Source organism: Semicossyphus pulcher, unplaced genomic scaffold (genome assembly GCF_022749685.1).
Source record: "Semicossyphus pulcher isolate SPU_LCO1_2020_fin unplaced genomic scaffold, fSemPul1.0.p SCAF_20, whole genome shotgun sequence".
Lineage (NCBI taxonomy): Eukaryota > Metazoa > Chordata > Actinopteri > Labriformes > Labridae > Semicossyphus > Semicossyphus pulcher.
In genome coordinates this window covers 9203014-9228171 of record NW_027211694.1, presented here as the reverse complement: position 1 = coordinate 9228171, position 25158 = coordinate 9203014, and the positions used below count along the sequence as shown (strand labels likewise).

Below are 25158 nucleotides of genomic sequence, written 5' to 3'. Positions count from 1 at the left end.
AAAAATAGACCGCTGATTATAAAAACTCTGACGACACAAATGTTTTGAGACGGGACTAAAATGTCAGCGGTGGGCTGTCAGACATTCAAAATGCATATTGTCCCCCACTGTGTGTCGAATCTGTCTGTCAAAATACAAGCACTCAATTCCTGTAGTTGGGTACCCTGGTTGGAGTTAACGGGTGGTTGTGAACTTTCTGTGTTAACCCAGGGTTTCTGCTTCAGGCTCTGTGCGCGCTAACAGAAAAAGGGGGCAGTTCTACGCGTAATTTGACGCCTCTTCCGCACAAAAAGAAGCGATCATTGCTGTCTGCGTCAGTCAGACTGTTTAAATGAGAAGCGATGATGAAAAGTAATCTTTAGATGTCCTCATCGTTATTTTACTGTGTGGATGATCTGCTGAAATTTAAAGTGTTAATTTTCCCTGAAGCAAACAGGTAAAAACGAGAAGAAGAAGACGAGAGAAAACATTTTGAATAAAGTAAAGACTTAAATGTGATGAGTTTTTATTGACTAAAACCGGACTAAAATATTTTGAGTTTTCATCGACTAAAACTGTAAAGGGTAAAAATCACTGTGACTAAAACTAATAAGCATTATCAAGATTAAAACTTAAACTAAATTTGCTGCCAAAGTGAACAGTGGTAAAAGGTTACCTTTAGGGGTGGGAATCGCAGGCTAACTCACAATACCATACGTGGCCCACGCTAACGATAATATCACGAAACAGCGATTCTGCAATAATTGATATATTGCAAGACAACACATGATGCATCATGATTAGGGCTGTCAAAGTTCACGCGATAATAACGAGTTAATGCTCATTCCTTTAAATGCCACTATTTATTTTGACGCGCATGCAGGAAGAGATGCATCGGTTATGTTGTGGATAGAAAGCAGAAACAAAGAAAAGGGTCTTTTAAATGGCAGCCTCAAAGCCCTGCTAGATGTTCTCTGGACAAGACAAAAGTTATTTGTATTTACTGTCGATGTGACGGAGTTACCACTGGAGGATGTCGTGCTGGCCAAGCACACAGCTGATGCAGAGAGCCTCAGGTTGTGAAAAAAGTGATTAAACTTTGACTAAAATTACATTATTTTTATCTCCTACTGCAGACTCAGTGATGACTTATTACTTAGGAATGTTACATTCAGGTCAACATGCCCGTCTGTTGTTTCTAGTTTGCCATGTTATGCCTACAGCATATTTTTTGAGCGTGCAGTACCTTTGAGGTTATTCTGTAGAATATTCTGGACAGCATTTGTCTTTGTTTTGGAATGTTGCAGTGATAATAAACATACATTTGCATAAAGGAAGCATATTTGTCCATTCCCATGTTGATAAGAGTTTTAAAAACTTGAAAAAATATCTCTTTAAGGTACATTTACAACAGGTAAGAAATGTGCGATTAATTTGGGATTAATTGTGAGTTAACTATGGACAACCATGCGATTAATATTTTAATCGATTGAAAGCCCTAATCACAATATGTGATTAATAAGAAATGTCCCTAAAAAGTTCAAGTGCAGGATTAATGTGTTTATTCATGACGATACATTGCCGTATGGATATTTTGTCCCAGGTTTGCAGTACACCGACAGTTTCCTTCATAAATTGTCCCTGTCAGTCTGTAACTTTTTTTATTTTGATGCTCTTAATACACAGTGGCGCACAGATCTTCATTATCGGCCCTTTTGTCGTCTGTCACAGAACTTTAGCCCAGCTGTTGTTAAACACCGGTTGCATCCATCTCTCTCTGTCTTTCAATTTATTTCACTCTTTTATCTCTCCGTCTCTCCAGCCTGTCTGTAGCTGTCGGCTGTGTCCTGATTATTATGTCTCCTCATTCATAATCCTCCTCTCTTGTCTCTCCATCTCTTCTCGTTCCTCTGACTCCTCTCTTTATTCCTCTGTCCCTCTTTCTCTTTGGGCCATTTACCGCTGGCCTCGGTGTCCCTGTGAGAAAAACAGAAAGATTAAAAAGTCCTGCAATTACTGAAGCCTCAGACTACAACTATTAGTTTAATAATGGATGTACGTCTGGACAAATAATCGTAAAGAAATAATGACTACTCGAAGAACTCCAAGTTGTCCTTCTCTCTCTTCCTTTGCTGCGTTAACAAACTGACCTTAAAGAAACCTGCATTTAGCCAACAGAAGCTCCACTGTTCTCACATGTGCTGCAGACAGACGACAGCACAATGTATTACACGACTGATCACGATGATGGCGCACGTGAATGACACTGACATGCGTGTTCAAGAGCCTCGGGGGGTATGGTACGCCTCATTCTCTCCCTGGTGTCATGTTACAACCACTACAGTAGCTGCTTGTATCCCTAGTGGTGTGTGCAGACATGCAAATCAGTTGTGACAAAACGGTTGTGTATTAAATATTTCATGCTAACAAAGTGGCAGTCTGAGACGATGACTGTATTTGGTTAAATTGCAGACGACTGGCACGAGTGGAGAACACTCAGAGATACTTCAGAGTATATTAACATACTCAGTACTTGTGCTGTCTGGGTCGGGGGCTCTGTCGATTTCAGTGTTTTTGCCATGTGAGGGCTGCGTGGTAAAATCCACATAAATACGATTGGGAAATATTGTCCAAGAACATTAGAAAAAATACTGCAGAAAAGTCTTGATTGACAACATGCTAATAACCCAATCAAAACACAGTGACAAAGGTTTTTCCAACTAATAGACAGTCAGTCTGAAAGATACCAAAATAGGCACAACATGGTTGGCTGTATTAAAATACATGCTTTTATTTTGGTAGCAGAAAGCATTTTTCATTCCAGTAAGAATCAGTGTTGTGGAGAGACGTTGGCTAGCTAAACTTTAGCCACTTAGTGAATTCAACCATCCCAAAAATGGTTGTTGATGTTTTTTGTACCGACTCAAAGACCACAATGTTACAATGTTGCATTTCGCCTAGAGTTTTGTGTTCACACGGCAGCTTTTACCAGCAGACCAAAAGTTTTGATGCGCGTGGAAAACTGCCTCCTGGTCGGCCAGAATTTCCACGTGGGTAAACTCCCTGAAGTAAACAAAGAGAGAGTGCAGAGGTCGTCTGAGTGTTTTTGACTTTAAACCTTTAGTTCTTCCAGTTTCAGTACCTCCGTATTCCACGAGCATTCGTGAAATTGTTTGGTCAGCCCATATTTCTATTTCCTCGTCGTTCCCCCATGTTTGTCCTCTACTCATCTTGCTGCCTGGCTGCGTGGCCGTCTCTGCTATCCCAACATCCGTTAACAATACACAACAGTCAGTGAATGTTCTCACCTGAATCAAACTGAACCGTGGTTCATTTAGAATTCTGGCGGACCATGGTCTTGTGGTTTGGTCCGACCCAGAGTTCGAATTCAACTGTCCAAACGAACCGAGAACTTTCCAAGCAAAGTCCGAAAGTCCAGACCAAAGCTGTCAGGTGTGAAAGCACCCGAGTCTGACAAATATCAGAATACTTATATTATGAGAACTAAAACTAAATAATGTATAACATAACCAGAGCCATAAACCTCTGCCAACAAAGATAGGACAGTCCACAAAATAAGATTGTTACCTACAGCAACACGCATCATCTAAAGGTGCATACAAAGAAACGCCGCCTAAACAAACCTTGAGGGAGGGTAGTTATACGCACATCACGCACAGGTGCAGGGCAATCAGAAGAACAGCAGCAATGAAAAGAAGGCACACTTACTCTGTGCTACAAAAAGCTTTCATAATCGACACTTGGGTCTTTATTGGGTGATAATTTTAGGGACACTTTTCCTGAAACAAACCTTGACATAACCGCGCACTTCCCTCAGAAATGATTCCCTCAAATGTCTCCTCCCCTCCTTTGGGTCATCCTGATACTTGAAATATTTCCCCCCCTACAGATTTACCCATATGTCTCTGTACATGAAAACACACCACTCACCTATTGCATACGCACCTGTCACTTCCTAAAGTGGAACACAGAAAAGAAACTGAAAGGTCAGTGCCAGCTCAAGGTTGCCTCTGTTCCCCTGAGAGCCCTTTCAAGTGGACACACACACTCAAGACATGACACTACAACAAGCGGGCCCCGGACAGGCTATGAAAGGATCGATGAATAATTTAACCCCTAACATCATATTTCCCCTGGCAGTAATGTATACAGAAAGGCGCGCACGTGAAATGTGTGTATCTGCTTTCGCTTTCTGCACGCCCTGTATGCTGAGAGGTGGCTATTTCGTCGGCGTAATGTGATGTGTGGGAGTATTATCAGAGCTGTAGGTATGACAGACAAGCGGCCCCACAGCCGACTTCCTGGAATTGCATTTTTTTGTTGGCCCTCTCCAATATGAGACCTGTCACCTCGCTCCCTCCAGGCCATGCAAACCGTGATTGAGGCATTTCTGCGAGGTGTCACTATCAAAGGGTGCACGCCTGTGAGGGGCTTTTGTGTTTCTGTCTACCTGTGTGAACGTGGTAATAGGCTGGTTTTCATGCCGATGAAGACTTTTACACATTTTCAATCACTCTCCCCTGCTGTTCCTTTTTTTTTTCTTTTTTCTCAATCCTCTTCCTGTCGCTTTTTTCTTCTCTACTTCCCTCATTTCCTTCCCTCTCTCCTTTCCACCCATCCCTCCCTGTCACCCCCCGTCATAGCTTGGGGAGCCCTTCAGTGTATTACAGACCTCTCGCCACTAGTTCTCTTTATGGCACTTTCTCTTTTTAAATTCAATCAGGCTTCAATGGAGCCCCCAGAACCATTTCAATTTACTACCTGGACGCCACAGGATGGAAAGTCCTACGCTAACATAAAGGTCTAAATGGAATGGAAAAAGAGGGAGAGAGAGAAGAGGGATGGAGGAAAGGTTTGTCAAGGAGGGGACGGGGTGTTTTGAAACGGTGCCGGGGAGAGATAACGGCAATGGAGTGGTAAAAATAGAGAGAGGCAGGGGAATTAGGGGAAAGAGGGGGGGGAGATGAAGCGTTACGGGGGATATGAGAGCGGGGATGACAGCAAGGGGAGAAAAAAAGGAAAGGAAACGAAGGGGAAGAGGAGCAGATAAGGGTGTACAGTAAGGAGAGAAGGGCTCATAGCAACCTGTTCAACCTTTATGGTGCTAAACACTGCTAGCATACTCTGCTGCTACGAGTTAGCTCGGAGGCAGGAGGAAAATACTGTTAAAACTTCGATATATAACTGAAGAAAATGACATATCTTGACCTGTGGCAATTGTATCGTTGAGAAATATCAAAACCATTCCCACCTCCTCACAACAATCCTTTTGACCTCGACTCGCCTCCTCTCTTTAGGGCAACTTTCCATTCACTCTCCCCCCCTTTGGGCCAAAATAAACTCCTCGCGTCTGTCTTCGCTGCCGGCCTTTTGTGTGTGTGTGTGTGTTGTGTGCAGGTTAAGTGTTTTTCTCAGTACTTTTCAGGGCGAATTGAAAAGCGCCTTCACACTCTCAGGGATAGTTGCCATTTCAGTCTTGCTGAGTCATTCACCGAACGGTGATTGTGCTTTGGTGGCTCAAAAAAGACTGTATCATCGCCATCAGCTCTGATTAAAGGAGCAGAATGTGTGTTTGTGTGGGTGTGTCTCTGTTTACCAAGTTGAAAAAGGGTCATTCTGACTTCCATGTGCTCTATTTTTCCTCTCATTCTTCTTCTCTAATTCATTTTCTCAAAAAGTTAGCAATGTGGGATGATTTTGCCAAAAACGAGCCGAGGCCTCGCCGCCCCAGAAAAACCTGTTATTAATAAGAGCTTAGCACAGGCATATGTATTTCTTTCCTCTCTGTCTCTTTGTTAAGGCCAAAGTGAATCACAGTGTACTGTAGATAGCAGCTTTAATTAGGTCCAAAGCCTCCTTTTCCTTCTTCATCCTTTGAGTTGAAGTCTTTTTCTCAGACTCCGGAGTGAATCACCGACAGAAATGTTGAGTCTAAACTTTAAATTTCTCACAGAGGGTCACCTTTATACACGTCTGGGTGCTGAGACTTAAAGGGAATGTATGTTTAGGTCTTTAAAGTTTTCACACATACCTCTCAGACGAGATTAAACTGTCAAAGTGAGGGCGCCTTATGATAAGCTTCGAATACTGTTTGGATTAGAAAAGGAATCACTTTGGAAAACAGGAAACGGCACTTATTTAAACGCTCTATCAGCTTCTTTTTTTTTTACTTCCTAGTAATAAAGCAGTCCCCGTCCTCCTGTTTCTGTAAATGCCACCTGTGGGAGGCCACTTAATGCTCCGCTTATTAATCAGACTTGTTTTATAAGCAGGAGATGAACACTTAAATACTTAAGCATTGAGCACAGGAACAATCAGAACAGATACAGTATTTGTCTGCACCTGCTGTATCTGAATGGAGAGTAGTGTGTGTGTGTGTTTGTGCTCAATTGGCGCCTGTTATTAAGAAAATAGGCATTTGAAGGGGCCATACACCCACTCACATACACACACACACACACTATGGGACCAGCGCAGTCACCTGCCTCTCTGTCTGCATTGATTGACGTTGTACAGTGTTCACAAAAGCAGCAATTTAAGCCCGGTAGCCTCCCATTGTGACATTGTGGCATCTTTCCCACTCTGTGGTCTTAATGGCTCTGTGTAGCATGTTGAGCCTCCCACAGCAGCCATGTAATTTAAGAGGGAGACAGCCATCCTTCGAGGTAGATAATATCTATTAGAATGGACATAGACTTCTATTAAAACGACCAAAGGTAGGGTAGAACATTGTGTCAGGTAGGAAACGTCTATCAGAATGGGCTACTACTTCCTTTGAAACGACCTAAGGTAGGGAAGGCCATTGGGTTGGGTCCGAAATATCATATTGGGCTACTACCTCTATAAATATATTTAAGTGGGATAGGTCATTATGTCAGGTAGGAAATATCTATTAAAATGGAGTACAACTTCGATATGACTTACCAAAAGTAGGGACTAATAGTTAGGTAGGTCATTGTGTCAGGTAGTAAATATGTATCAGAATGGACTACTACCTCTATACATGTAGTGAAAAGAGGAGTAGGTCATTGTACCATGCAGGAAAAACGTATGACAATGGACTACTTCTTCCTTAATAATGACCAAAAGTTGGGTAGGCCATTGTGTCTGGTAGGAAACGTCTATCAGAATGGACTACTACTTCTATAAAAATGACCAAAAGTAGGGTAGACCATTGTGTCTGGTAGGAAACATGTATCAGAATGGACTACTACTGGACTTCCTTAACAACAACCAAAAGTTGGGTGGGTCATTGTGTCAGGTAGGAAATATGAATCAGAATGGACTACTACCTCTATAAATGTAGTGAAAAGAGGAGTAGGTCATTGTGTCACATAGGAAACACGTACGACAATGGCATACCTACTTCCTTAATAAAGACCAATAATTGGGGAGGTCATTGTGTTAGGTAGGAACCATCTATCAGAATGGACTACTATTTCTATAGAAATGACCAAAAGTAGGCTATACCATTGTTTCGGGTAGGAAACATGTATCAGAATGGACTACTTTGTTAACAATGACCAAAAGTTGGGTAGGCCATTGTGTCAGGTAGGAAACATTTATCAGAATGGACTTCTACTTCCATGAATGCAGTCAATAGAGGAGAAGTAGGTCATTGTGTCAGGTGGGAAATAGAGTAGGTCATCGTGTCTAAAACATTCATATAAATTACCAAAAGTAAGGTAGACCCTTGTGTCAGGTAGGAAACATGTATCAGAATGGACTACTACTTCCATAACTGTAGTTTATTGCGGAGAAGACCATCCTGCCAGGTAGATAATAGAACGGACTAAGACCTCTATAACAACAATCAAAGGTAGGGTTGGGCATTGTGTTGAGTAGGAAACATCTTTTAAAATCTACTTCCTTAAAAATGACCAAAAATAGGGTAGGTCATTGTGTCAGGAAGGACACATCTATCAGAATGAACTACTACTTCTATACATGTATTTAAAGAAGATTGGGTCATTGAGTCAGGTAGGATAGATGTATAAAAATGGGACTACTCATTTTATAAAAGGACCAAAAGTAGGGTAGATGATTCATTGTCAGGTAGGAATTGTCAGAATGGACTACTACTTCTATAAATGTAGTTAAAAGAAGATTAGATAAATGTCAATGAATAACATTTAATGGATTTAAAAGTCCAAACTTATGAGCCTTTAACAAATTAAGCAGGATATAACTGTCTCCGCTTATTGATGCTGCTATTTCTTCTTGTCATAATAACTGATATTCCTCACCCTTACAGACTCATTATGAAGTCTGTGAGTCCGTCTTTATTCCACAAAATCTTACTATTTACCATTCAGTTGACAGCGGAGACAGCCCATTATATATAAGTCATACTTCAGTGACAAAACCTTCAGAAATGAAAAGATGTGGTCCACTGAAAAATTGAAAGGCGTTGTGAATGGGAATGAACCGGCAGTGGACAGGTTTGCCCCCCCTGCTGCTGTGATTTCCTTGCCACAGGCATCGCGCCGGGGAAGGTGTGCGTCTTTGAAACCAAGTTTTAGTGTGGGGGATTTTTGCAGTGCTTAATATAACTGTCACTGACAACTGAACGACAGAAGACAATGATTGTTTGGCATGCTACAATCATTGATTATCATTAATATGGAATGTACCCTCATAATATTCCATTCCTATAGCTACATGATTCATTCTTTACTTTACTTCTAGACTTAAGTCTCAAATACTTCCAAATCTGTGTGAGAATTCCAGCTAGAAACACCAGACTAGTGACAGCTAAAGGCTTTATGTGACATTATAGGATCAAATAATAAAAGGCAGCATCTGTTCTTCCTATCTGCACTGTATCAACTGAATATAGCTTGACTACATTACTCTTTGAGAAAGGACTAATGAGAGAGATAGTCTCGGTTAGAATTAGAGAGAGATAAAGAGATGGAGGGTGGAGAGCGCGCCGTAGGAAGATGGAGGAGAAGGCCAGCAGCAGCGGCGAGGCGGTGATTTGTCTTTGAGGCTCTGTGGTGTTGGCGTTGGCAGCGTCAGCTAAACAAGGCCATCTCATTTCCTGTTGTCTGCAGGAAGCAGCTGTCTGCTACCGCTACTGCTGCTGCTGCTACTCAGAGCCCCTGGTCATCAATCTCCCCCGTTTTAATTGGTCTGCACCACACTGCGACGGACCAGCACACACACACACACACACACACAAACACACGCTGACAGAATAGGTGCAGAGACATAAATGTGCATGAAAGCAATGTGTGGACGTACCATCACACACACACATCCAGAATGAGCATATGTTGCACAGATACAGATATACACCTGCTTACCTCTGTATCACAGATCACAGATAACCACCCATGAACATCGCGCTTGTTATCCTCCATTAGCCCTGGTTGAATTATGTATTATTTCTGCATACAATAACACCTTTTATCAGCGTACATGTTCAGTAAATGCAACTAAGACCCCGAAAGTGTAAGTGCATGTTGAGTGTTGGGTAGCTTAAGAGGTACCTGTCTTCATGTCTGTTTTTCACTGTCTAGCAGAGGGACAATAATGACAGTGTGTCTGCTCTATAAGAAGGCACTGTTCAAGTCTTTATACTGCTGGTTATTCAGGGTTCTGGCAGTTATGTGATGCCAATTATAGGAACATTTCTGTGCCTTACAATCACATCCTGTTTTTATTTGGTTACAACAGGCCTTTTAACAGCAGACATTTTTGATTCGACACAGTAAAAAAAAGCACAGTTTTGTTGAATAAAATTGACAGTGGCAGCTCGCAGTAAGCCATGTGAGAGTCAGCCAGCACGTACAGTACCAGGAGCTTGAACTAGAAGCAGCTAAATGGTATTTAACCTTTGTTTACTTTCCTACTTTTTAATGTGAGAATCTCTTCTGGGAGTTCTGCTGGTCGGGTATTCTTTCACTCATCGGCTCAACCAATTTATTTTGTTGATATGATTTGTTAAGGTCTCAATTCTCTCTTTTTTGACTAGTAAAGACATTTGCAGTATGTATGCTGGTTTGTATTTAACCAGCGTTTAAGTACCATCGGAATGGCCAAACTTAAAGTGATAGTCTCGAAGATTTTCATGTAAATAAATGTCTGTTAAGTCACTATCTATCGCCGAATGAGGTGACACAGTGATGATTGAGCCTATGGCCCGCTGATGAAAGCCTTTGTATTTGCAGTATTAAGGACTGGGTGTCTGGTGCGAAAAATCACAAGCGGCGCCCAGTTAGTGATGCGTTTTCCATCACCCAGCAGTGGCTGGTCTGCCAGAGAGGGTAGGCGGAGCTAAGCGGCTGCTTTCCCAGTCTCTGCAAGTGTTGCGAGTAAACAGTAATCTACTACGGCTGAACAAACACAGAAAAGATCGATGACTACAGATACAACTTCAAAAATAAGTGAAAATCCGAAGCTCAGGTGAGCGAGGAAAATCAAGCCAACCATGGACATCACACATGCGACGCTGTCTGGATATCTGGAAAGTGTGCTCCTGCAATTACCGTTTATCGCCATAAGTGCCGCCAAAGAGAACGAAACTGCTATCTTCGAGGTTACCACTTTAAATACCATTAGAAGCCCAAACATAAAGTCTGATTCCTGGTAGATCTCCCCCCACAAATGAAGACCAAATACACCCAACATTCCCTGCAGTGGATCCATATAATTGCTTGCCATTATTTTAATTCAAAATAAATGATAGACCTGAAGTTTTACCTCTCAAAACTGTAACTATGTTTAATCTAATGTGGGAGCTTTAATATAAAAGCCATTGGAAGCCTTTCACTAGTGATCAAGATATATATCTTTCATTTAGCTGTTAACATCTTATTTCTTAACGTGAAGCAGGGTCAAGTTGAAATAAAGTAATAGAAATAAATGATGGATTATCCCATAGTGACAGTCTGCAGTCAATGAAGGGTTAAAGGAAGATGGACCTCAGCTTTATATCCTATTAGCATCGCTCTCCCAAGGAAAGGTCCTGATTATGAAGCTCATTTATACCTGCTGCTGTAAGCATGTGGACACACACACACACCCACACACACACATAATTAGCGTACTGCATTTCTGCACCTTCCCATCACACTCCTCTCTTTCTCTCTTTTGTTCCCTTAAACAAACACACACTTAAAGCCCTCCCTCCAAACCATGCACACACACACCGCCTCACATGTGCACACACACTGAAAGCCTACAGCGTGTGTGCTGCAGCATCAGGGGCAAGGCCAGGGTAGAAAAACAGCAGGGAGTCTGGCAGAGGCGTAGGCGGCGTGTGTGGGAAGACCATATGCATTTCAGCAGGCACTGATGAAAACACACGCTCGTACACTTAATCACACACGGCATTGTCACATCAAAAAAAAACAGAGAGGAAGGGAAAACAATATATTCACACACACACACACACACACATCTCTTACTTTGTGTCACACACACACGCCCTTACAGCAAATCCTGGGCAGGTTTCAGATGGTACACACCAACTGGAATCTTAATTCTTCCTCAAAACCATCCGTGACAAAAAAAACAGAAGCTGGTTGTGCAGCCTGAGCTGATGGAAGAAGCTGACACAGTGCCATCTAGTGGCGGTGGTGCTTATTGCTGGAGGTCTCGGAACATTTACCTGGAAAGTATAATCTTTTCAGCTATATATCTTTTGGATGAAAAGGTGTTCAAGATCAAGCCAGAAGCCATCTCGAATGTGATGTCTCCTCATCAGTCTATTCAACTGTCTTATTCTTTCCTGCAACAGCCCCGCGCTTTGAAGCCTCTCGAGAACGTCTTTATATTCTCGGCTGCGACTTCATTAATTTAACACCACTGTGGAAATAAGTAAGTAGTGTGCATTGGAGCGTGTAATATTCCCACAGAATCAATATTGAATGCGCAGCCGGGGTAACAATTAAAAGCTGCCATTTATTGTCGGATCCATTGGAACGAAAGCTAATGTTGGTTGTGCAATAAAACCCATAAAGTGACGCCGTCCATTAAAATCCTTTTATGACTTTGAAATCTTCCTGAAGTGAAGTGGGTTGCGCTGCGAGTCAGAGTAATTGCATATAGATAAGTGCTTTCAAGTGTCGCCGGATGTGGTGTATTGATGTATTGACATGTGGCTGTACATTTTTAGGGCAGCCGATGAGTGCGTGCGCCGAGGTTCAGTGTGTCCCGTCCTTGGTGTGTGACAGGCCTTTACAGAACAAGCCCTCCCCTCTGGGGGCGGCCGAATCAGAATTCACCGTAGCTGATAGGTTCGTGCCTGAGGGGAATTGTGGGAGATTTAAAAAGTGCTGACTCTCTAATCGATCTTAGCACACTCTTACTCCGCTGTCTTTCTTTAAATCTTTGTCTTTATCCCATTCCTCTTTCGGCATCATTACGCCGCGGCTGCAGATAGAGATGGATGATGGGATCCCAACCCTTCCCATTTAAAGAAGCATTTGTTACCTTAGCTTTAGTTTCCTGTGGGGAATGACTTCAGAGCAGCTGCTATAAAACATCTTTGTCCCTGTCTGTTCTCGTTTGTTTTAGCTGTCGTTAAACAGAATCAAACATTGGCTTTCTCTGAGTAATCCCGCTCATTTAAATGCAGCGACTTCACTCATTAGCCAAATCCCGGTTGCTTTCCAGGAATGTTGTTTCTCGACGTGCCTACATATAGGGCATGGCATAAACAATCATCCAGCTCCAGACCATAGGCTCTGACATATGTTTCATAATGACACATAATTTCATGCTGTCATGAGCAATCATCGGCGGTTGCTGCTCAGGAAGCAGGTTTGGAGTGCGTCCGCTGCAGCCATTTAGATCCAGAGGAGAGTATGTGAGAGTAGTAGTGGATGCATGGACGGACTTGTAAAGGTGTAGCCAGTCTGTTGCCTTCTAAAACCTTACTTATGCAGCAGAAAGAATGCCACTCAAAAATCTGGTAACTCTCACAAACCAATTTAAAAGTTAAACTATTTATTAATACCAAAGTTGAATAAGCTGTAAAGATTTGTTGAATTTAATGCAGAGAGTCAACTCGTCATCATTTTCATCATCGATTAATATACCATATATTTTGTGGATTGATTAATCATAAAAGCCCAGAGAGATGTCTTTTGTCAGATCAATATCGCATAACCCCAAAAAGACTTACCCCCGCAGAAAATCCTCACAGTTGAACCTGGAAATGTTCTCGTCTTTAAAGGAAATCATTCTAAATCGATGAATCAATTATGAAAATATTAGTTATTAATTAATCAACCAATTATTTCAGCTTTTATCAAGTTTTTAACACAAAAAGAACTCAAAGCTAACACCCTGATACGTCTTACTTGCATACAAATGTGTATGTAAGGCATAATGTATAGTGAGCAGGTTGTTATAGCCGAATATATACCCCTGCTGTGTCTGAAATGTCATACTACACTAGCAGTACGTACTGATTTGGCCAAAATGTAGTATGTAGTATACAAACAAAAGCAAAATGTGCAGTATGCCAAAAATACCCCGATGTCTTACTGATTCTGAGAAAATCTCCAGTATCCATCGGATTAGAGCCGCATCCCTAGTAACGGTCTGTTCTTCATAGCAACGGTCTGCTATCGAGAAATAGCACACCTCAGAATGCCGTAATTAACCAATCAGAATCAAGTATTTAACACGGCCGTGTAATACATTTACATAATTCACTTACTGTACAGATAGGGCAGTAAGGTGGCCAATAGACAGACCTATACACAAGACAAGAGCTTCACTGTGTCTTGATCTGCTCTGTTATTGTAAGCACCGTGTTGTACCTCGTTCCTCTCCCTCAGGGAACAAAAGTTACAGCCGTAACATTTCGTTTTTTAATAACTGTTACTTAGATCAGCAAGAGTCGTTATTGTAATCAGTAAATCAATAAGCACCACAAACTTAGTCTACATGTCCTTGTAATGATTTCACTCTAATTCCCTTCTTGTAATCGACTCCCACTATTAGACCTTTTGCTGTGCGCCAGAGTGTATAAAAGTCTGCCACAGTGCTTTTAGGCCAGTTAGAAATGCTGTGTGTGTTAGAGGGTAGATAAGCAGATTATTTAAGGTTGTTAAGATTTCACACACAGGGAGCGAGGCGTCGCTGTGTCCCCGCGGCTCTTCTGCAGCCGTCTCCTTACCGACTTGGCTGACACCTCTGCTGCGTACAGCTGCCATGTGTGTTTTTGTTGTCACCTGGCAATGAAAGTGACATTTTAAACATCACATCGGGTCCTGTTATAACAGCTTCATAAGCTGAAGTGGACACAAAAAGTGAATTCTTGTGGTTTTGTGAGGAATGAAAGCACCTTTTGAATGTCTAATGGGCTGTTTAAGTCTTCCATTAAATTGGCTTTTATGTCGTACCTGTGAGGAGAGTAAGTCCTTAACCTCGACAACTGCACAGACACATTTACTCCAGTAACAAAAGCAGTGCTTGAATGATGTGACCTGCTTTCATAAACTGTAACATCTCTGAAATTCCCTCTAATGTGGTGAGGCTTGCTCAAAGAAAACTACACTTTTAGCACTAATAAAGCGGCCCCACTCCAGACAGAAATAAGTGATTTATTGTGCAGTAGCTCATGATAACTGGTGAAATAATGCCAGTTTAGAGCAATGTAAAGTCAAACTCAGTTGTAGCCTTGAGACATTAAATGAGCCTAGCTGTCATTCTTCAGAGGAGGGGGTTCAGGCTAAATGCGTGTTTTTGTGTAGGAGGTTTGGCTCAGACTGCGAGCTTCTGCAAATGGCCTCGTAAGAGAGGGCTCTTCTGACTTTGTGATTCATTTGGAGTCGAGACAAGTTGATGGCTTTTGAATGTCTGTACAGTGTGTTCGTTGTCATTTGTTATCGCCACCATCATATCTTTTCCGGAAGCTGGTATTCTCCGCGTTGCCATCAGCGACGTTTGGAAGATGTGGTTGTAACGATAATGAGCTTGGAGAGATTCTCTTGGAAGTCTTCTCTGCGTTGCCCCGTATTATTAAACCGTTTGCATTTTAATCCAGCCTTTACGACTGATTGTCTCCGAATCCTCTCACAAAGCACTCGCTTTAATGTGTGCTGTCTTGCTAACGACACCAACACTCCTAAAATGTAAATTTGCTGACATGTCGGGGAGGCCTCAGTGGTGCTTTTAGCCCAGTTACCTTGGCTTAACTTCCTTGCAACACCCATGGGCTCAGTGTTCTCGTGAAGGGGCCTGCGGCTCGCCTCCAGATGGCCCTCTGGATAGACAAAGCCGTTTTACTGCCTGGTCCGTGCTACATTACTCAAACGTTATCACCCCTGCCTACAAAAATCCATCTGTGCTCTCACTCTAACTTGAAGATCCATCATCCTGACGCTCGCATTGAAACAATGACAATAATGACAGCAGGAGATGGATCCGGGAACAACACGGTGCACGTTTAAACCGGCGACTTTTGTCGAAGGATTGATTTTGGGAAATGAAGTTGTCAGCAGAAACAGTATTTCCTTGTAAAGGAGCAGCGTTTAAGTCGTGCTCTCTACATATTTACACAGAGAGGCTGAATGTCTGGCCTCCTTTGTTTTGCCAGCTTGACGGTTTTAATGAGGCCACAGAAGAGTTTCTCCTGCTTAACTTTCTGTTGGAGTTTTAGTGGGAATCAATGAAGGATTTAGAATAGGGTGAGGTTCCTCGCTCACTCTGTCTCTCTCTTACTCCCTTTAACACCAGCATGAACCAATCACGCACAAGCGCTCACACAAGCTTGCCTCAGCTCTTGCTGACTAATTGGGACAGATGCTGAGTAGTTTTATCTTAAAGTTTGGGTTCCTCTGTGATTTTATGCATGTGTTTTTGTGTATACATGCTAGCTTAAAGAGGGGGTATTATGCTGTTTCACATTTTAAGATGTATATAATGTTACAATGTTGGATGTTCAGACTAAACGTGGTTGAAGTTTCAAATCTGTAGGTAAAAGTATGTCGGAGTTATCCCCTGCAAAAAAAGTTTCAGTCTGCAGGCTGCTGTGAACGACAGACTTCTCCAGACGCTTCACTTTGTGATGTCACAAAGAGGAAGAACTCTATTTTGGGCATTTGCCCGAGACACAGCAGAACTTCCTGCCCCTGGCACAGTTTAAGGACACACCCACCCTGGAGCCCAGTCTGCCTCAGAAATGTTTTTCACTCCACCACTCTGCTCAGCGGCTCTGCTCGTCAAGGCGGTTTAGACTGTCTTGGAGAAAGTGTTTCTTTGGCTGTGACGGAAAGACATCAGAGTTTACAAGAGGACAAGAGCTCCAGACATTCAAATCCAAAAAGTGAAGTTAACTCTTAAATGACAACTCTGCAAGCTAGCTGGCTTGTAGGGGCGGGGTTTCTTAAAGGGACAGAGCTGACTGAGTCGTTTCAGGCAAGGGCAGTATGAGGGCCTGCACAGAGCACTAGTGTGAGAAAAATTTGGAGTTTTTTTAACTGTAAATTATGCTAAGCTACTCCACAGGTATCACAGAGTGAAATATGAAGCTGACAATTAGCATGATACCCCCCCTTTAACTTTAGCTTATCAATTATCCACCCTCACTGATCCATAGTTCCTGCGTGTGTCCATGCTTGTATTCTGACTCACTGCACAGCACAGGCACTGATTCCATTTTACAAATAGTTTGTCCATCCAAATCTCCTTCTAGAGTTATGTTTGTAGCTTCATTTTCGTCTAATTTTCAGTTTTTCATCCTCCGTTTCCTCACTTAAACATTGTTCTTCCTCCTCTCTCCCTCTCTCTCTCTCTCTTCGATAAGTTGAGGTCATATATATCGCAGGTCTCGCAGGTCAAAGAAAGACCTCTTATGCGACGAGTTTGATTTATTTCTGCATTTATATGTGCTGAGCGCTCCAGGAGGCGCTCACTCTTGCGTGGTCTGCCCCGTGGTGTGTGTGAGACGAGGCCAGTGACCAGTGATTCTCTGACAAACGAGGTGTGTGTGTGCGCCCGGGCCAAACCATACATTACTGTCTGACCCGACTGACCAACCAGACACCGGCTTTCTGGGGGGAATTCTGAGCGCGTTCATGCTGTAGCTCTGGTCATTTCAGTTTCTCTTTAGTGCACCCTTTTGCTAATGTTGCCTTGTAAAGTCTTGTACCAACAGCTCCACTGCAGCACTTTCAGGTTAACTACCTTGCTCAAAGACACCCTGAGAGCTTCCTAGAATCATCTCCCACAGCAGATCTTAACCCTCCAAAACCGTCAGTGTTGGACCCATTCATGCAGTGTTACCGTGTTGCTGGTCACAAGCCTGTGTCTCATTGCTCCTGTGCTCAGGTTTCAAGCATTTTAGTGGGGCGTTAGCCTCCATTAGCAGGTGGTGTTATGATGTTGGTGTATGCTAGCTGTTTAAATGTTTGTTCCTCTTCTGTCCAGGTTCATTCAGGAGATAGAGATGAACATGGGGCCAGGCCAGGCCAAGCAGTGTCAGCTCCGAGCCTTCCTCACCTACTACATCAATGATCTCTTCCTCAACCAGGTCAGTGAAATGACACAAAAATGCCTTTTATACTGTCTGACCGGCTCTCCCAGAAAATGACATCTTTATAGCAAAACAGACTCAGTTATTTATACTTTTCTTTCATACTATATTAAAAGAAAAATCCACTGATGCAGTTGTGGGACCCAATTCATTGAAATTCAATTGACCTAAATGGTGCTTGGAACCATTGTACTACTTAATCTACTCAATGTAAAATGAACAGAATCCTTGTTCTTATCAATCTGCACTTTAATTTTGTGTGTATGTACAGAGGCTACAGCCCTCAGTGCACTCATCACAGGTTCGACTCCCGTTAAAGCATATTTAGAATTCTGCGTTAGGGCCTGTGTCCACTAACAGCGCTTTTTGCGCTGGCAGCCGCACAACCTCAATTTCAGGGCACTTCTCACCAGGCACTTACTGTTTCTAGGTTATGAAAGTTGTCTGGTGGCACTTTGCTTCCCTTGGTAGTGACGATTAAGTCTCAAATTCAATTGCTTTTAGTCAGGGAAATTTTACAAAGGAAAATATAAAGACAATGTAAAGGAAGTGCGTCCTGGCATTAGCAGCAGCTCTAGACACGGAAATTGTACCCTTTAATAAAGCCTCACCGCCGCCATTGTTGTTGACTAAGATGATATCTAAAGTCCCGCCTCTTCTTGATTTTGATTGGACATTGGGCAGCGCAGCAGTGTTCCAAAAGTTGAACTGGTTTTGAATGAGAGCACAGCAACAATAAACAGCTGACGCTAAGGGCGCTGAAAACGCTGAACTACATTGGTTTTGTATAGAAAATGGGTGCTGCCAAAAACCACTGTTAGTGGACACAGGCCTTTATGCAACTGTATGGCCCCTCAGGGTTTAACAAAGACATCAACTACCCAGTTTAAGGCATATATCTTACATTGTAAAAGCATCTTACAGACATTGTGAGCTAAGCAACAAAATACTTGTTGCTTTCCAAACATGATATATGAGCCATTTAAACGCATGTAAACTTTTGTTACTGTACGTTTAGGTGCGAGCGGAGATCAACAAGGAAATTGAGGCTGTGAGCAAAGCAGCTGACCCTTTGAAGATCCTTGCCAGCGCTGATACCATGAAGGTCCTGGGCGTCCAGAGACCCCTGCTGCAGGTGAGGAACACCCACCATTTACTTTATCAAAACACAAAATGTAGACTTAAATTGGGGGAATTAATTTTAATGTAATGTGTCATACTTTTAGCATCTAAAAACTGCCATGCACTCTACATTTGAGCAGTCGGAGAGGCTAAACAAAACACACTCTACCTGTTTGTTTGGCACCGTTTCCCCTTTGTACCCCTGTTCAATGGAGGAGGCCTCTCCTGAGTACACTCACCTTGCAGTTCTCTGTGATCACAGTTAGTTCAGGGGCAGGCAGTGCCACACACACACTTTCACCCTCTCTGTTTCACTCTCAGATCATTATGCCCACCCTGCCACCTATCTCACAGGATCATAATTGCGGCTGAAATAGTGCTTGATCTTTGAGTTGTATCTACCGTCCTCTCTCCTCCCTGGGCTGTCTTTTACAGGAAGGAGGAAGTGTCTATTACCACACTAGTAGACAAAGACTGTAGCTTTTCGTTTCTGTGCTTGTGCTTATTTAAGAGGGGTCGACATTTGTAATTTAAGGGGTCAAGTGAAGGTCAGATTTCTAGCCTTCTAGTGCGATTTTGCGAAGGAAATTTAGCAACTTTTTAAGACTGTTCTGAAAATGTTTGCAGCCTCAAGTGAGATAAAGAGAATTTCATTTGTGCTGCTCGAAATGATTGCAAATTCTTTCCAAAAAAACCACAAATTGAAATTGTTCGACTTGGCTTTGAACTAGAAAGTAAACTGAAAAACATTAACTAATATCGACTGCCTCATTGACTGCACCACATTTAACCAAGGGCTCATTTCGCTAATTCTGGCAGCCTTTCTTATTCAAAACGTGCTCTTGGCAGGTTGAAGATTACAGCAGTGCCAGAGTCAAGATCCAGACAGTTGGCAAGATTTTTCTTGCGTCTCAGCTGTCAGATATTCTGGATGTTTGGTGGAGTATGGCGCTCTGTCTCTTCAATATTGTAAAAAATGTTTCTCACGCACACATATTTCCTTTGACAGGTCTGTGTGTGATGTCTGCGTGTGTGAGTTTTGTCCATGCAGTTGTCAAGAAAGAGAGTGTCCCAGAGAGGTAGTTTGTTTTTGTTTTGTGTGTGTGTGACGCAGACCTTGAACGTGTGTGTTTCTGTCAGAGCCTTCCTGTCTGTTCGCCTGGTTCTCTCGCAGGGAGGGAACAGCGGTGGCAGATCATTACAGAGAGAGAGAGAGAGACCGTGGGCGTTTGGAGTTCAGCGGGGTTTGTTTACGGCGCGGGCCCCTCCTTAACGAGGAGTGCAGCATCTTGCTAATTATGCTGCTGCGGCTAATGAGCCTTTCTGCTGATAGAGGGGAGTGCAATAAAACACTCCTTTTGTTTGGGCTTTTTGCCTTTTTTAATTGGGCTAAATAAAAGAGGCTTACGCTCTTCTTCTGCTGCCATTCACATTGTGGGGTCAGGATGGCATCCGGGTGTGTTTTTTGTGCTTTTTCATGTGTGTGTTTGTATCCACATGAGAGTGTTTTGCTACCTGTGTGTGGTTTTTGGTGTCCAATTTAAGGGCCTTCCAACTGTTTTCTGCTTCGACAGTGTCACTTGAGAGACTGCTCTCGTCCTCAGTGTGTCGTTTTTATTCTTCTAGTTGTCATGAGGGCTTCTGATGAAGGGGTTTGACTCCTTTTTATCCAGGAAGTAGAAAGTCAATTAGGTTTTTGACCAGGAAGTACTTTAAAGGATGGGTATTATGCTAATTCCAAGCTTCATATTTCACTCAGTGATACCTGTGGAGTAGCTTAGCATCAGTTACAGTTTAAAAAATGCATTCACTCAGCTCTGTCCCTTTAAGAAACCCCGCCCGTACAAGCCCACTTTCTTCTGACTGGCCAGCCCTCCGAAGCGTTGTGATGTCACAAAGTGCAGCGTGTAGAAAAAAACGTGGGAAACCTTTTTTTAGCAGGGGATTACTCTAACATGCTTTTACCTACAGATTTGAAACTTCTCCCACGTTTAGTCTGGACATCCAACATTGTAACATTATATATATGTCTTAATATGTGAAACGGCATAATACCCCCCCTTTAAGTCTTCTGGTTGGCCAGTTGGTGAATCTCCCATCCATGCAGCTGAAACGGATAATTAAAGATTATAGTGAAGGGGTATTTAATGGTCGAGATACTCCAATAAAGGAGCAGATGTGGGCCTGTGTGTCTTTGTGTCTAAGTGTGAGCATGTTTGCACACATGTGCTCTATTTAAGTGCCATGACGCTCTCCATTGCCAGGTGTGTTATCAGAAAGAGACACACACCGCTGGCATCATCAGACGAGAGGGAAGGAAGCTCAATATTGCTACAGCACATTAAACACGCCGCCTCGCACACCTTGGCTGCCGCAGCCACATACGTGACACCATAGGGGAGCGCGCTTTTATAGACGCATCTGCTCTCTGCAGCCACTGGAGCACACGTTAATGCGTGCAGGAGTTCCAAGTGGAGGAAGACATTAGCGTTAAGCATGTGTGGTTTTTGTATGTTCTGGAAAAGAGCTGAGGAGGAAGGAGCCAAGCGGAAATGTAATAGTGCACTTGCACACACCCGTACACACGTTTATAAAAGTCTCATGGATGCACAATCAGGCAGCATTTTATCTCTGCTTTTACATATACGGATATCTACATGAAACTCTTCTCAACCTTTGCTACATCATATGCGATGGGTCTATTTTTTCCGCCGCTTCGCAGCACTAACAGAATATTTATAGCTGAATTTCCATAGCATTAACATTCGGAGTGCACCCATATTATTAAATACATCTATGTTATATGAATCCTTTGACCCTTTGTCACTGATATCTCACTCAAGAAGTGACTTTGCACAAACACCGCACGGGAGTCAAGGTGAGTCTCGTGCCTTAAACATCCCATAATAAGCAATACACATGCAGTCTGGGCTTAGGTTAATAAGTAATATCGATATGGGCGATGATTTGCCTATCACAAGGCAGCAGCAGTGTCGACTATAGCACTTCTATATATATCATGTACATATATTACATAATAATGATATGATTATGAGGCTGACACTGGCAATATATAGTCCACTGTGGCATGAGATAAGGGCAGTGTATGGTTCAGAGGGAAAGGTTAACGTCCACTCATGCGTTGGTGTGATAGCGCAGCCTGGGCTGATATGTGTCCAGAGGAGAAGAAACTAGCTACAAATGTTAGCCTTCTTTATGTTTATGCTTATTTGATATATGATTTGTTATCCCCCCCTTTTTTTAAAATTATCTACAGTACGCACCAACATGCACGCTGTTAGCCATAGCAGCGTGATGCTATCTGTCCAGCTTTGGGGCTGCCACTGATTGATTCATTTAATTAGAGTTAGATCGAGGGAAAAACAGCAGAGAGGGGGAGAAAGAGAGAGAGGGATGGGGAGTAGAATAGAAGAAGAAAGAAGGATAAGGGGGGAGTATGGTCACTCTGCTGGATAGCTGTGGAGATTGGCTCCATTAATCTTAGTACAACCCCCGCTTATGTCCCCTTTACACGCTAACATGCAAGCATACACAGAAGGTGCGCATGCTGCTTCAGAGGGCTGTTTGTATTCTGCTTGTTTACTTCATCAGCAACAAAATTATAATTACATCGGGCCACTCTTTCCAGTAAAGTATCAGTCCGCTTTGTCCGAACAATAGCCGCTAACTAGCCCCTTTTGTATCTGCATATGTGTGTGTGTCCGTGCTGCGTTCACACACATGTATTTTCCATTCACACATAAGTTGCTCCGGAGCCAAATAAAGAATGATTTCATTCACTCGCTGTCAGCTTAGCCGAACACTCAGCTTTCTGCAGATGTGTTCAGCTGCCAGTGGCCTGCTAATGACATTGACCTTTTACATTTTCATATTCACATGTAGCTTCGTGAGAGCGGAGCGAGGAAGCGGGCATACACACATGCTAATTGCACGCACACTTACACACACCCACCTCCAGTAACTGTAATGACACTGACCTTTTTATTTGTGATGATGTGTGAAGGCAATGTTTATTTGTAAGGGTGTGTGTGGGGGGGCGATCGCCTCCTGTTGATTAGCTCCCCCCATCACGCACACACACACAGTGCAGGTTAGAGCTTCTCTTTATTAAGGAGCCTCTCAGCAACCTGCCACAGCAATCACAACACGATGCACCTGTTAGCAGCATCAGCCGTGTCCCGGTGATTGGGACACAAGTGAGAGTGGAAGTTGGAGGAAGGAGAGGGTGTTAGGGTGGTTTGTATGCACACACATGCACACACATGCACTCGCACCCCCGCAGGGTGAGGCACACGCTAAACATTACCAGAAACAAAACAAAGGTTTATTGGGAAAAACAAAATCTCTGGGAAAAGTCTCAACAACCATTTAAATTTGCCAAAATAGGCTAAATATACTCCAAATAGGTTCTGCAGCCTTCTACAACTTTATTTAGCATCCAGTTGTCAGCTGTTAAGACTTAAAGGAATACGCCACCTCAATGGGAAATACCACTTTTACTCGCAGCAGCTTCATCTGCACATGAGTTCCTCAAATGTCTCTTTCCTCGACCACCAAGAGAGACAAAGTTTTATTGAGCAAGACAACTTTGTGGACCCAGAGAATATTAGATATTATTTTTAACACTTGAAGTTGAGATCATGATTTGCAGTATCTTAGACTGGTGTGTTTCACCGACACTTACATGCTCTGACAGTTCTGTGCATGCTCTCTTGGCTCTTCTGTGCTGAAATATGATTGTAGACAGCCACCAGTCCTCCGCCTCTCTTTAGATATTTCTTTTGATACTTGATTCATTATTATGGTAATAAAGCAGCTCTGTTCCTCCTCAACAATAAATGCCTCAGAATGCGTCTGAACTGAGTTTTATTGTTATTTCATCGCTTTATTCGAGCCGTCTTTTGTGGCGAGTTAGTTTAAATCAATCTCATCGCATAGGTTTTCTACTGTCCACTCATGTTACTCGCCATCCCATTCCGACTCCCCCTTCAAATCACAACTTACAGGAACGTTATAGACTAATCACCTTTACGTCCCAACAATACAAAGTATGTCCACATAAACAAAAGAAAACTTCTCCCCAGACTTCCGTCGCAAAGCCCTGCACCTCCGCAGCCTCTTAAAGCATCCCCAGCTCCGGTAATAAACTTGCCTCCTTGCCTCACGCCGAGCCGTAGTATCAGCAGCGCGCCCAGACACAATAATACCTATACAGCCCCGTGTGCAGCTGCCATGCCTTACATTATTATCATAATCTTAATCTATACAGAGAGGTTTGAGCGTGCATGCTCTTTAAAAGGAACACTGTGCAGACAGATATAGGCCTGTATCTCTCCTATTAAAAGCTATTGTCCTTTTTCATAGGAACTTTTAACTGTAGTTTGTATTTGATTTTAGAAACACATCATAGAACTACCATATGATGAGCTGTCCATTCATTTACCGTAAAATCTCCCAAAGGGAAAAATGTTTTCTATAGCTATTTATTAATTAAAACGTGTATACAAGTTATTTCAACACTATTTCAATGTGTTTTCATTTGAAACACATTCAAAACACACGCAAATCACAGCCTACCATCTGTTTTCACCATGTTGAGTTTGCAATCCTGCTAGCTACCGGTGCGGTAGTTCAGCTTAGCCTCCGGTAAAGTCCCAATCTCCACACTCACGGACTTTGAGGCGCGTTCCCGGTTAGTGTGTGACCGCTTAGCGCTGTCCCACTGTCAAATCACCAAGTGCGTGACTGCTCTGATGCAGACTTTTCAACGCCAATTTGAGGCCTTTCCGTGAGTCCTCATAGCTGCAGACTCTCCTTTCTAGTTCATAGCCAACTTGGTGACGTATACAAACGTTTGTATATTGATTTAGTATTAAATAAAGTTTGTTCAATTGATGCCTTTCTAACTTTTGATAGTTTGCTATTGTTGTGAGGGTGGCGGCTGCACTGGCGATCATGACCGCGCATGTCCGTGATGAAGCTTTAGCCAGATTATAGCGCCATCATCTGGGTAAAATACAGTAACAACACCTCCCTCTATATTTTATACTGCTATGTTTTAGATGAAAATTTTTTTATTAAAAGTGCGTCTAATAATTAGAATTTAATAAGATCAAACTCCCCAGTATTTGAGTTACATCATATAGAATCTTGTGCTGGCTTCTGTGTCTTACTGCCCAACGTCCATCAGCTAATACGGCAATTATTTCTGAGAACTTATTCAGTCAAGTTCTTGTTCCATTTACCAGAAGAGTTTTCCCATTAAAAAGTGTTTAAATATACATATCTGCATTTACATTTATATATGCAAATTGGCATGTTAATGATAATAACAGTCCTTTTTTTATAAGCTATTAACACTGCTAAAATAATGTAGAGGAAGTTATTTTTTTCCCACTAAAAGGACTCCTGATAAATTCAGAGTTTTTTTACCTCAGTTCAACTCAAAGCTGTATTTCTGTTCTCACCGCTCAAGGTGTAACAATCTCCACCACCCACCTTCTCCTGGTTATCTCACA

General features: G+C 42.6%; 1 protein-coding gene across 1 annotated transcript in view; it reads left to right on the top strand.

Annotated features, from left to right (window-relative positions):
- Positions 1-25158, top strand: part of exoc4 (exocyst complex component 4) — a 132664-nt gene that overhangs the window by 66237 nt on the left and 41269 nt on the right. The window contains exons 12-13 of the mRNA XM_069671506.1: positions 17392-17494; positions 18516-18632. Coding sequence (XP_069527607.1) covers positions 17392-17494; positions 18516-18632 — 220 coding nt within the window. The remainder of the gene's footprint in view (positions 1-17391; positions 17495-18515; positions 18633-25158) is intronic.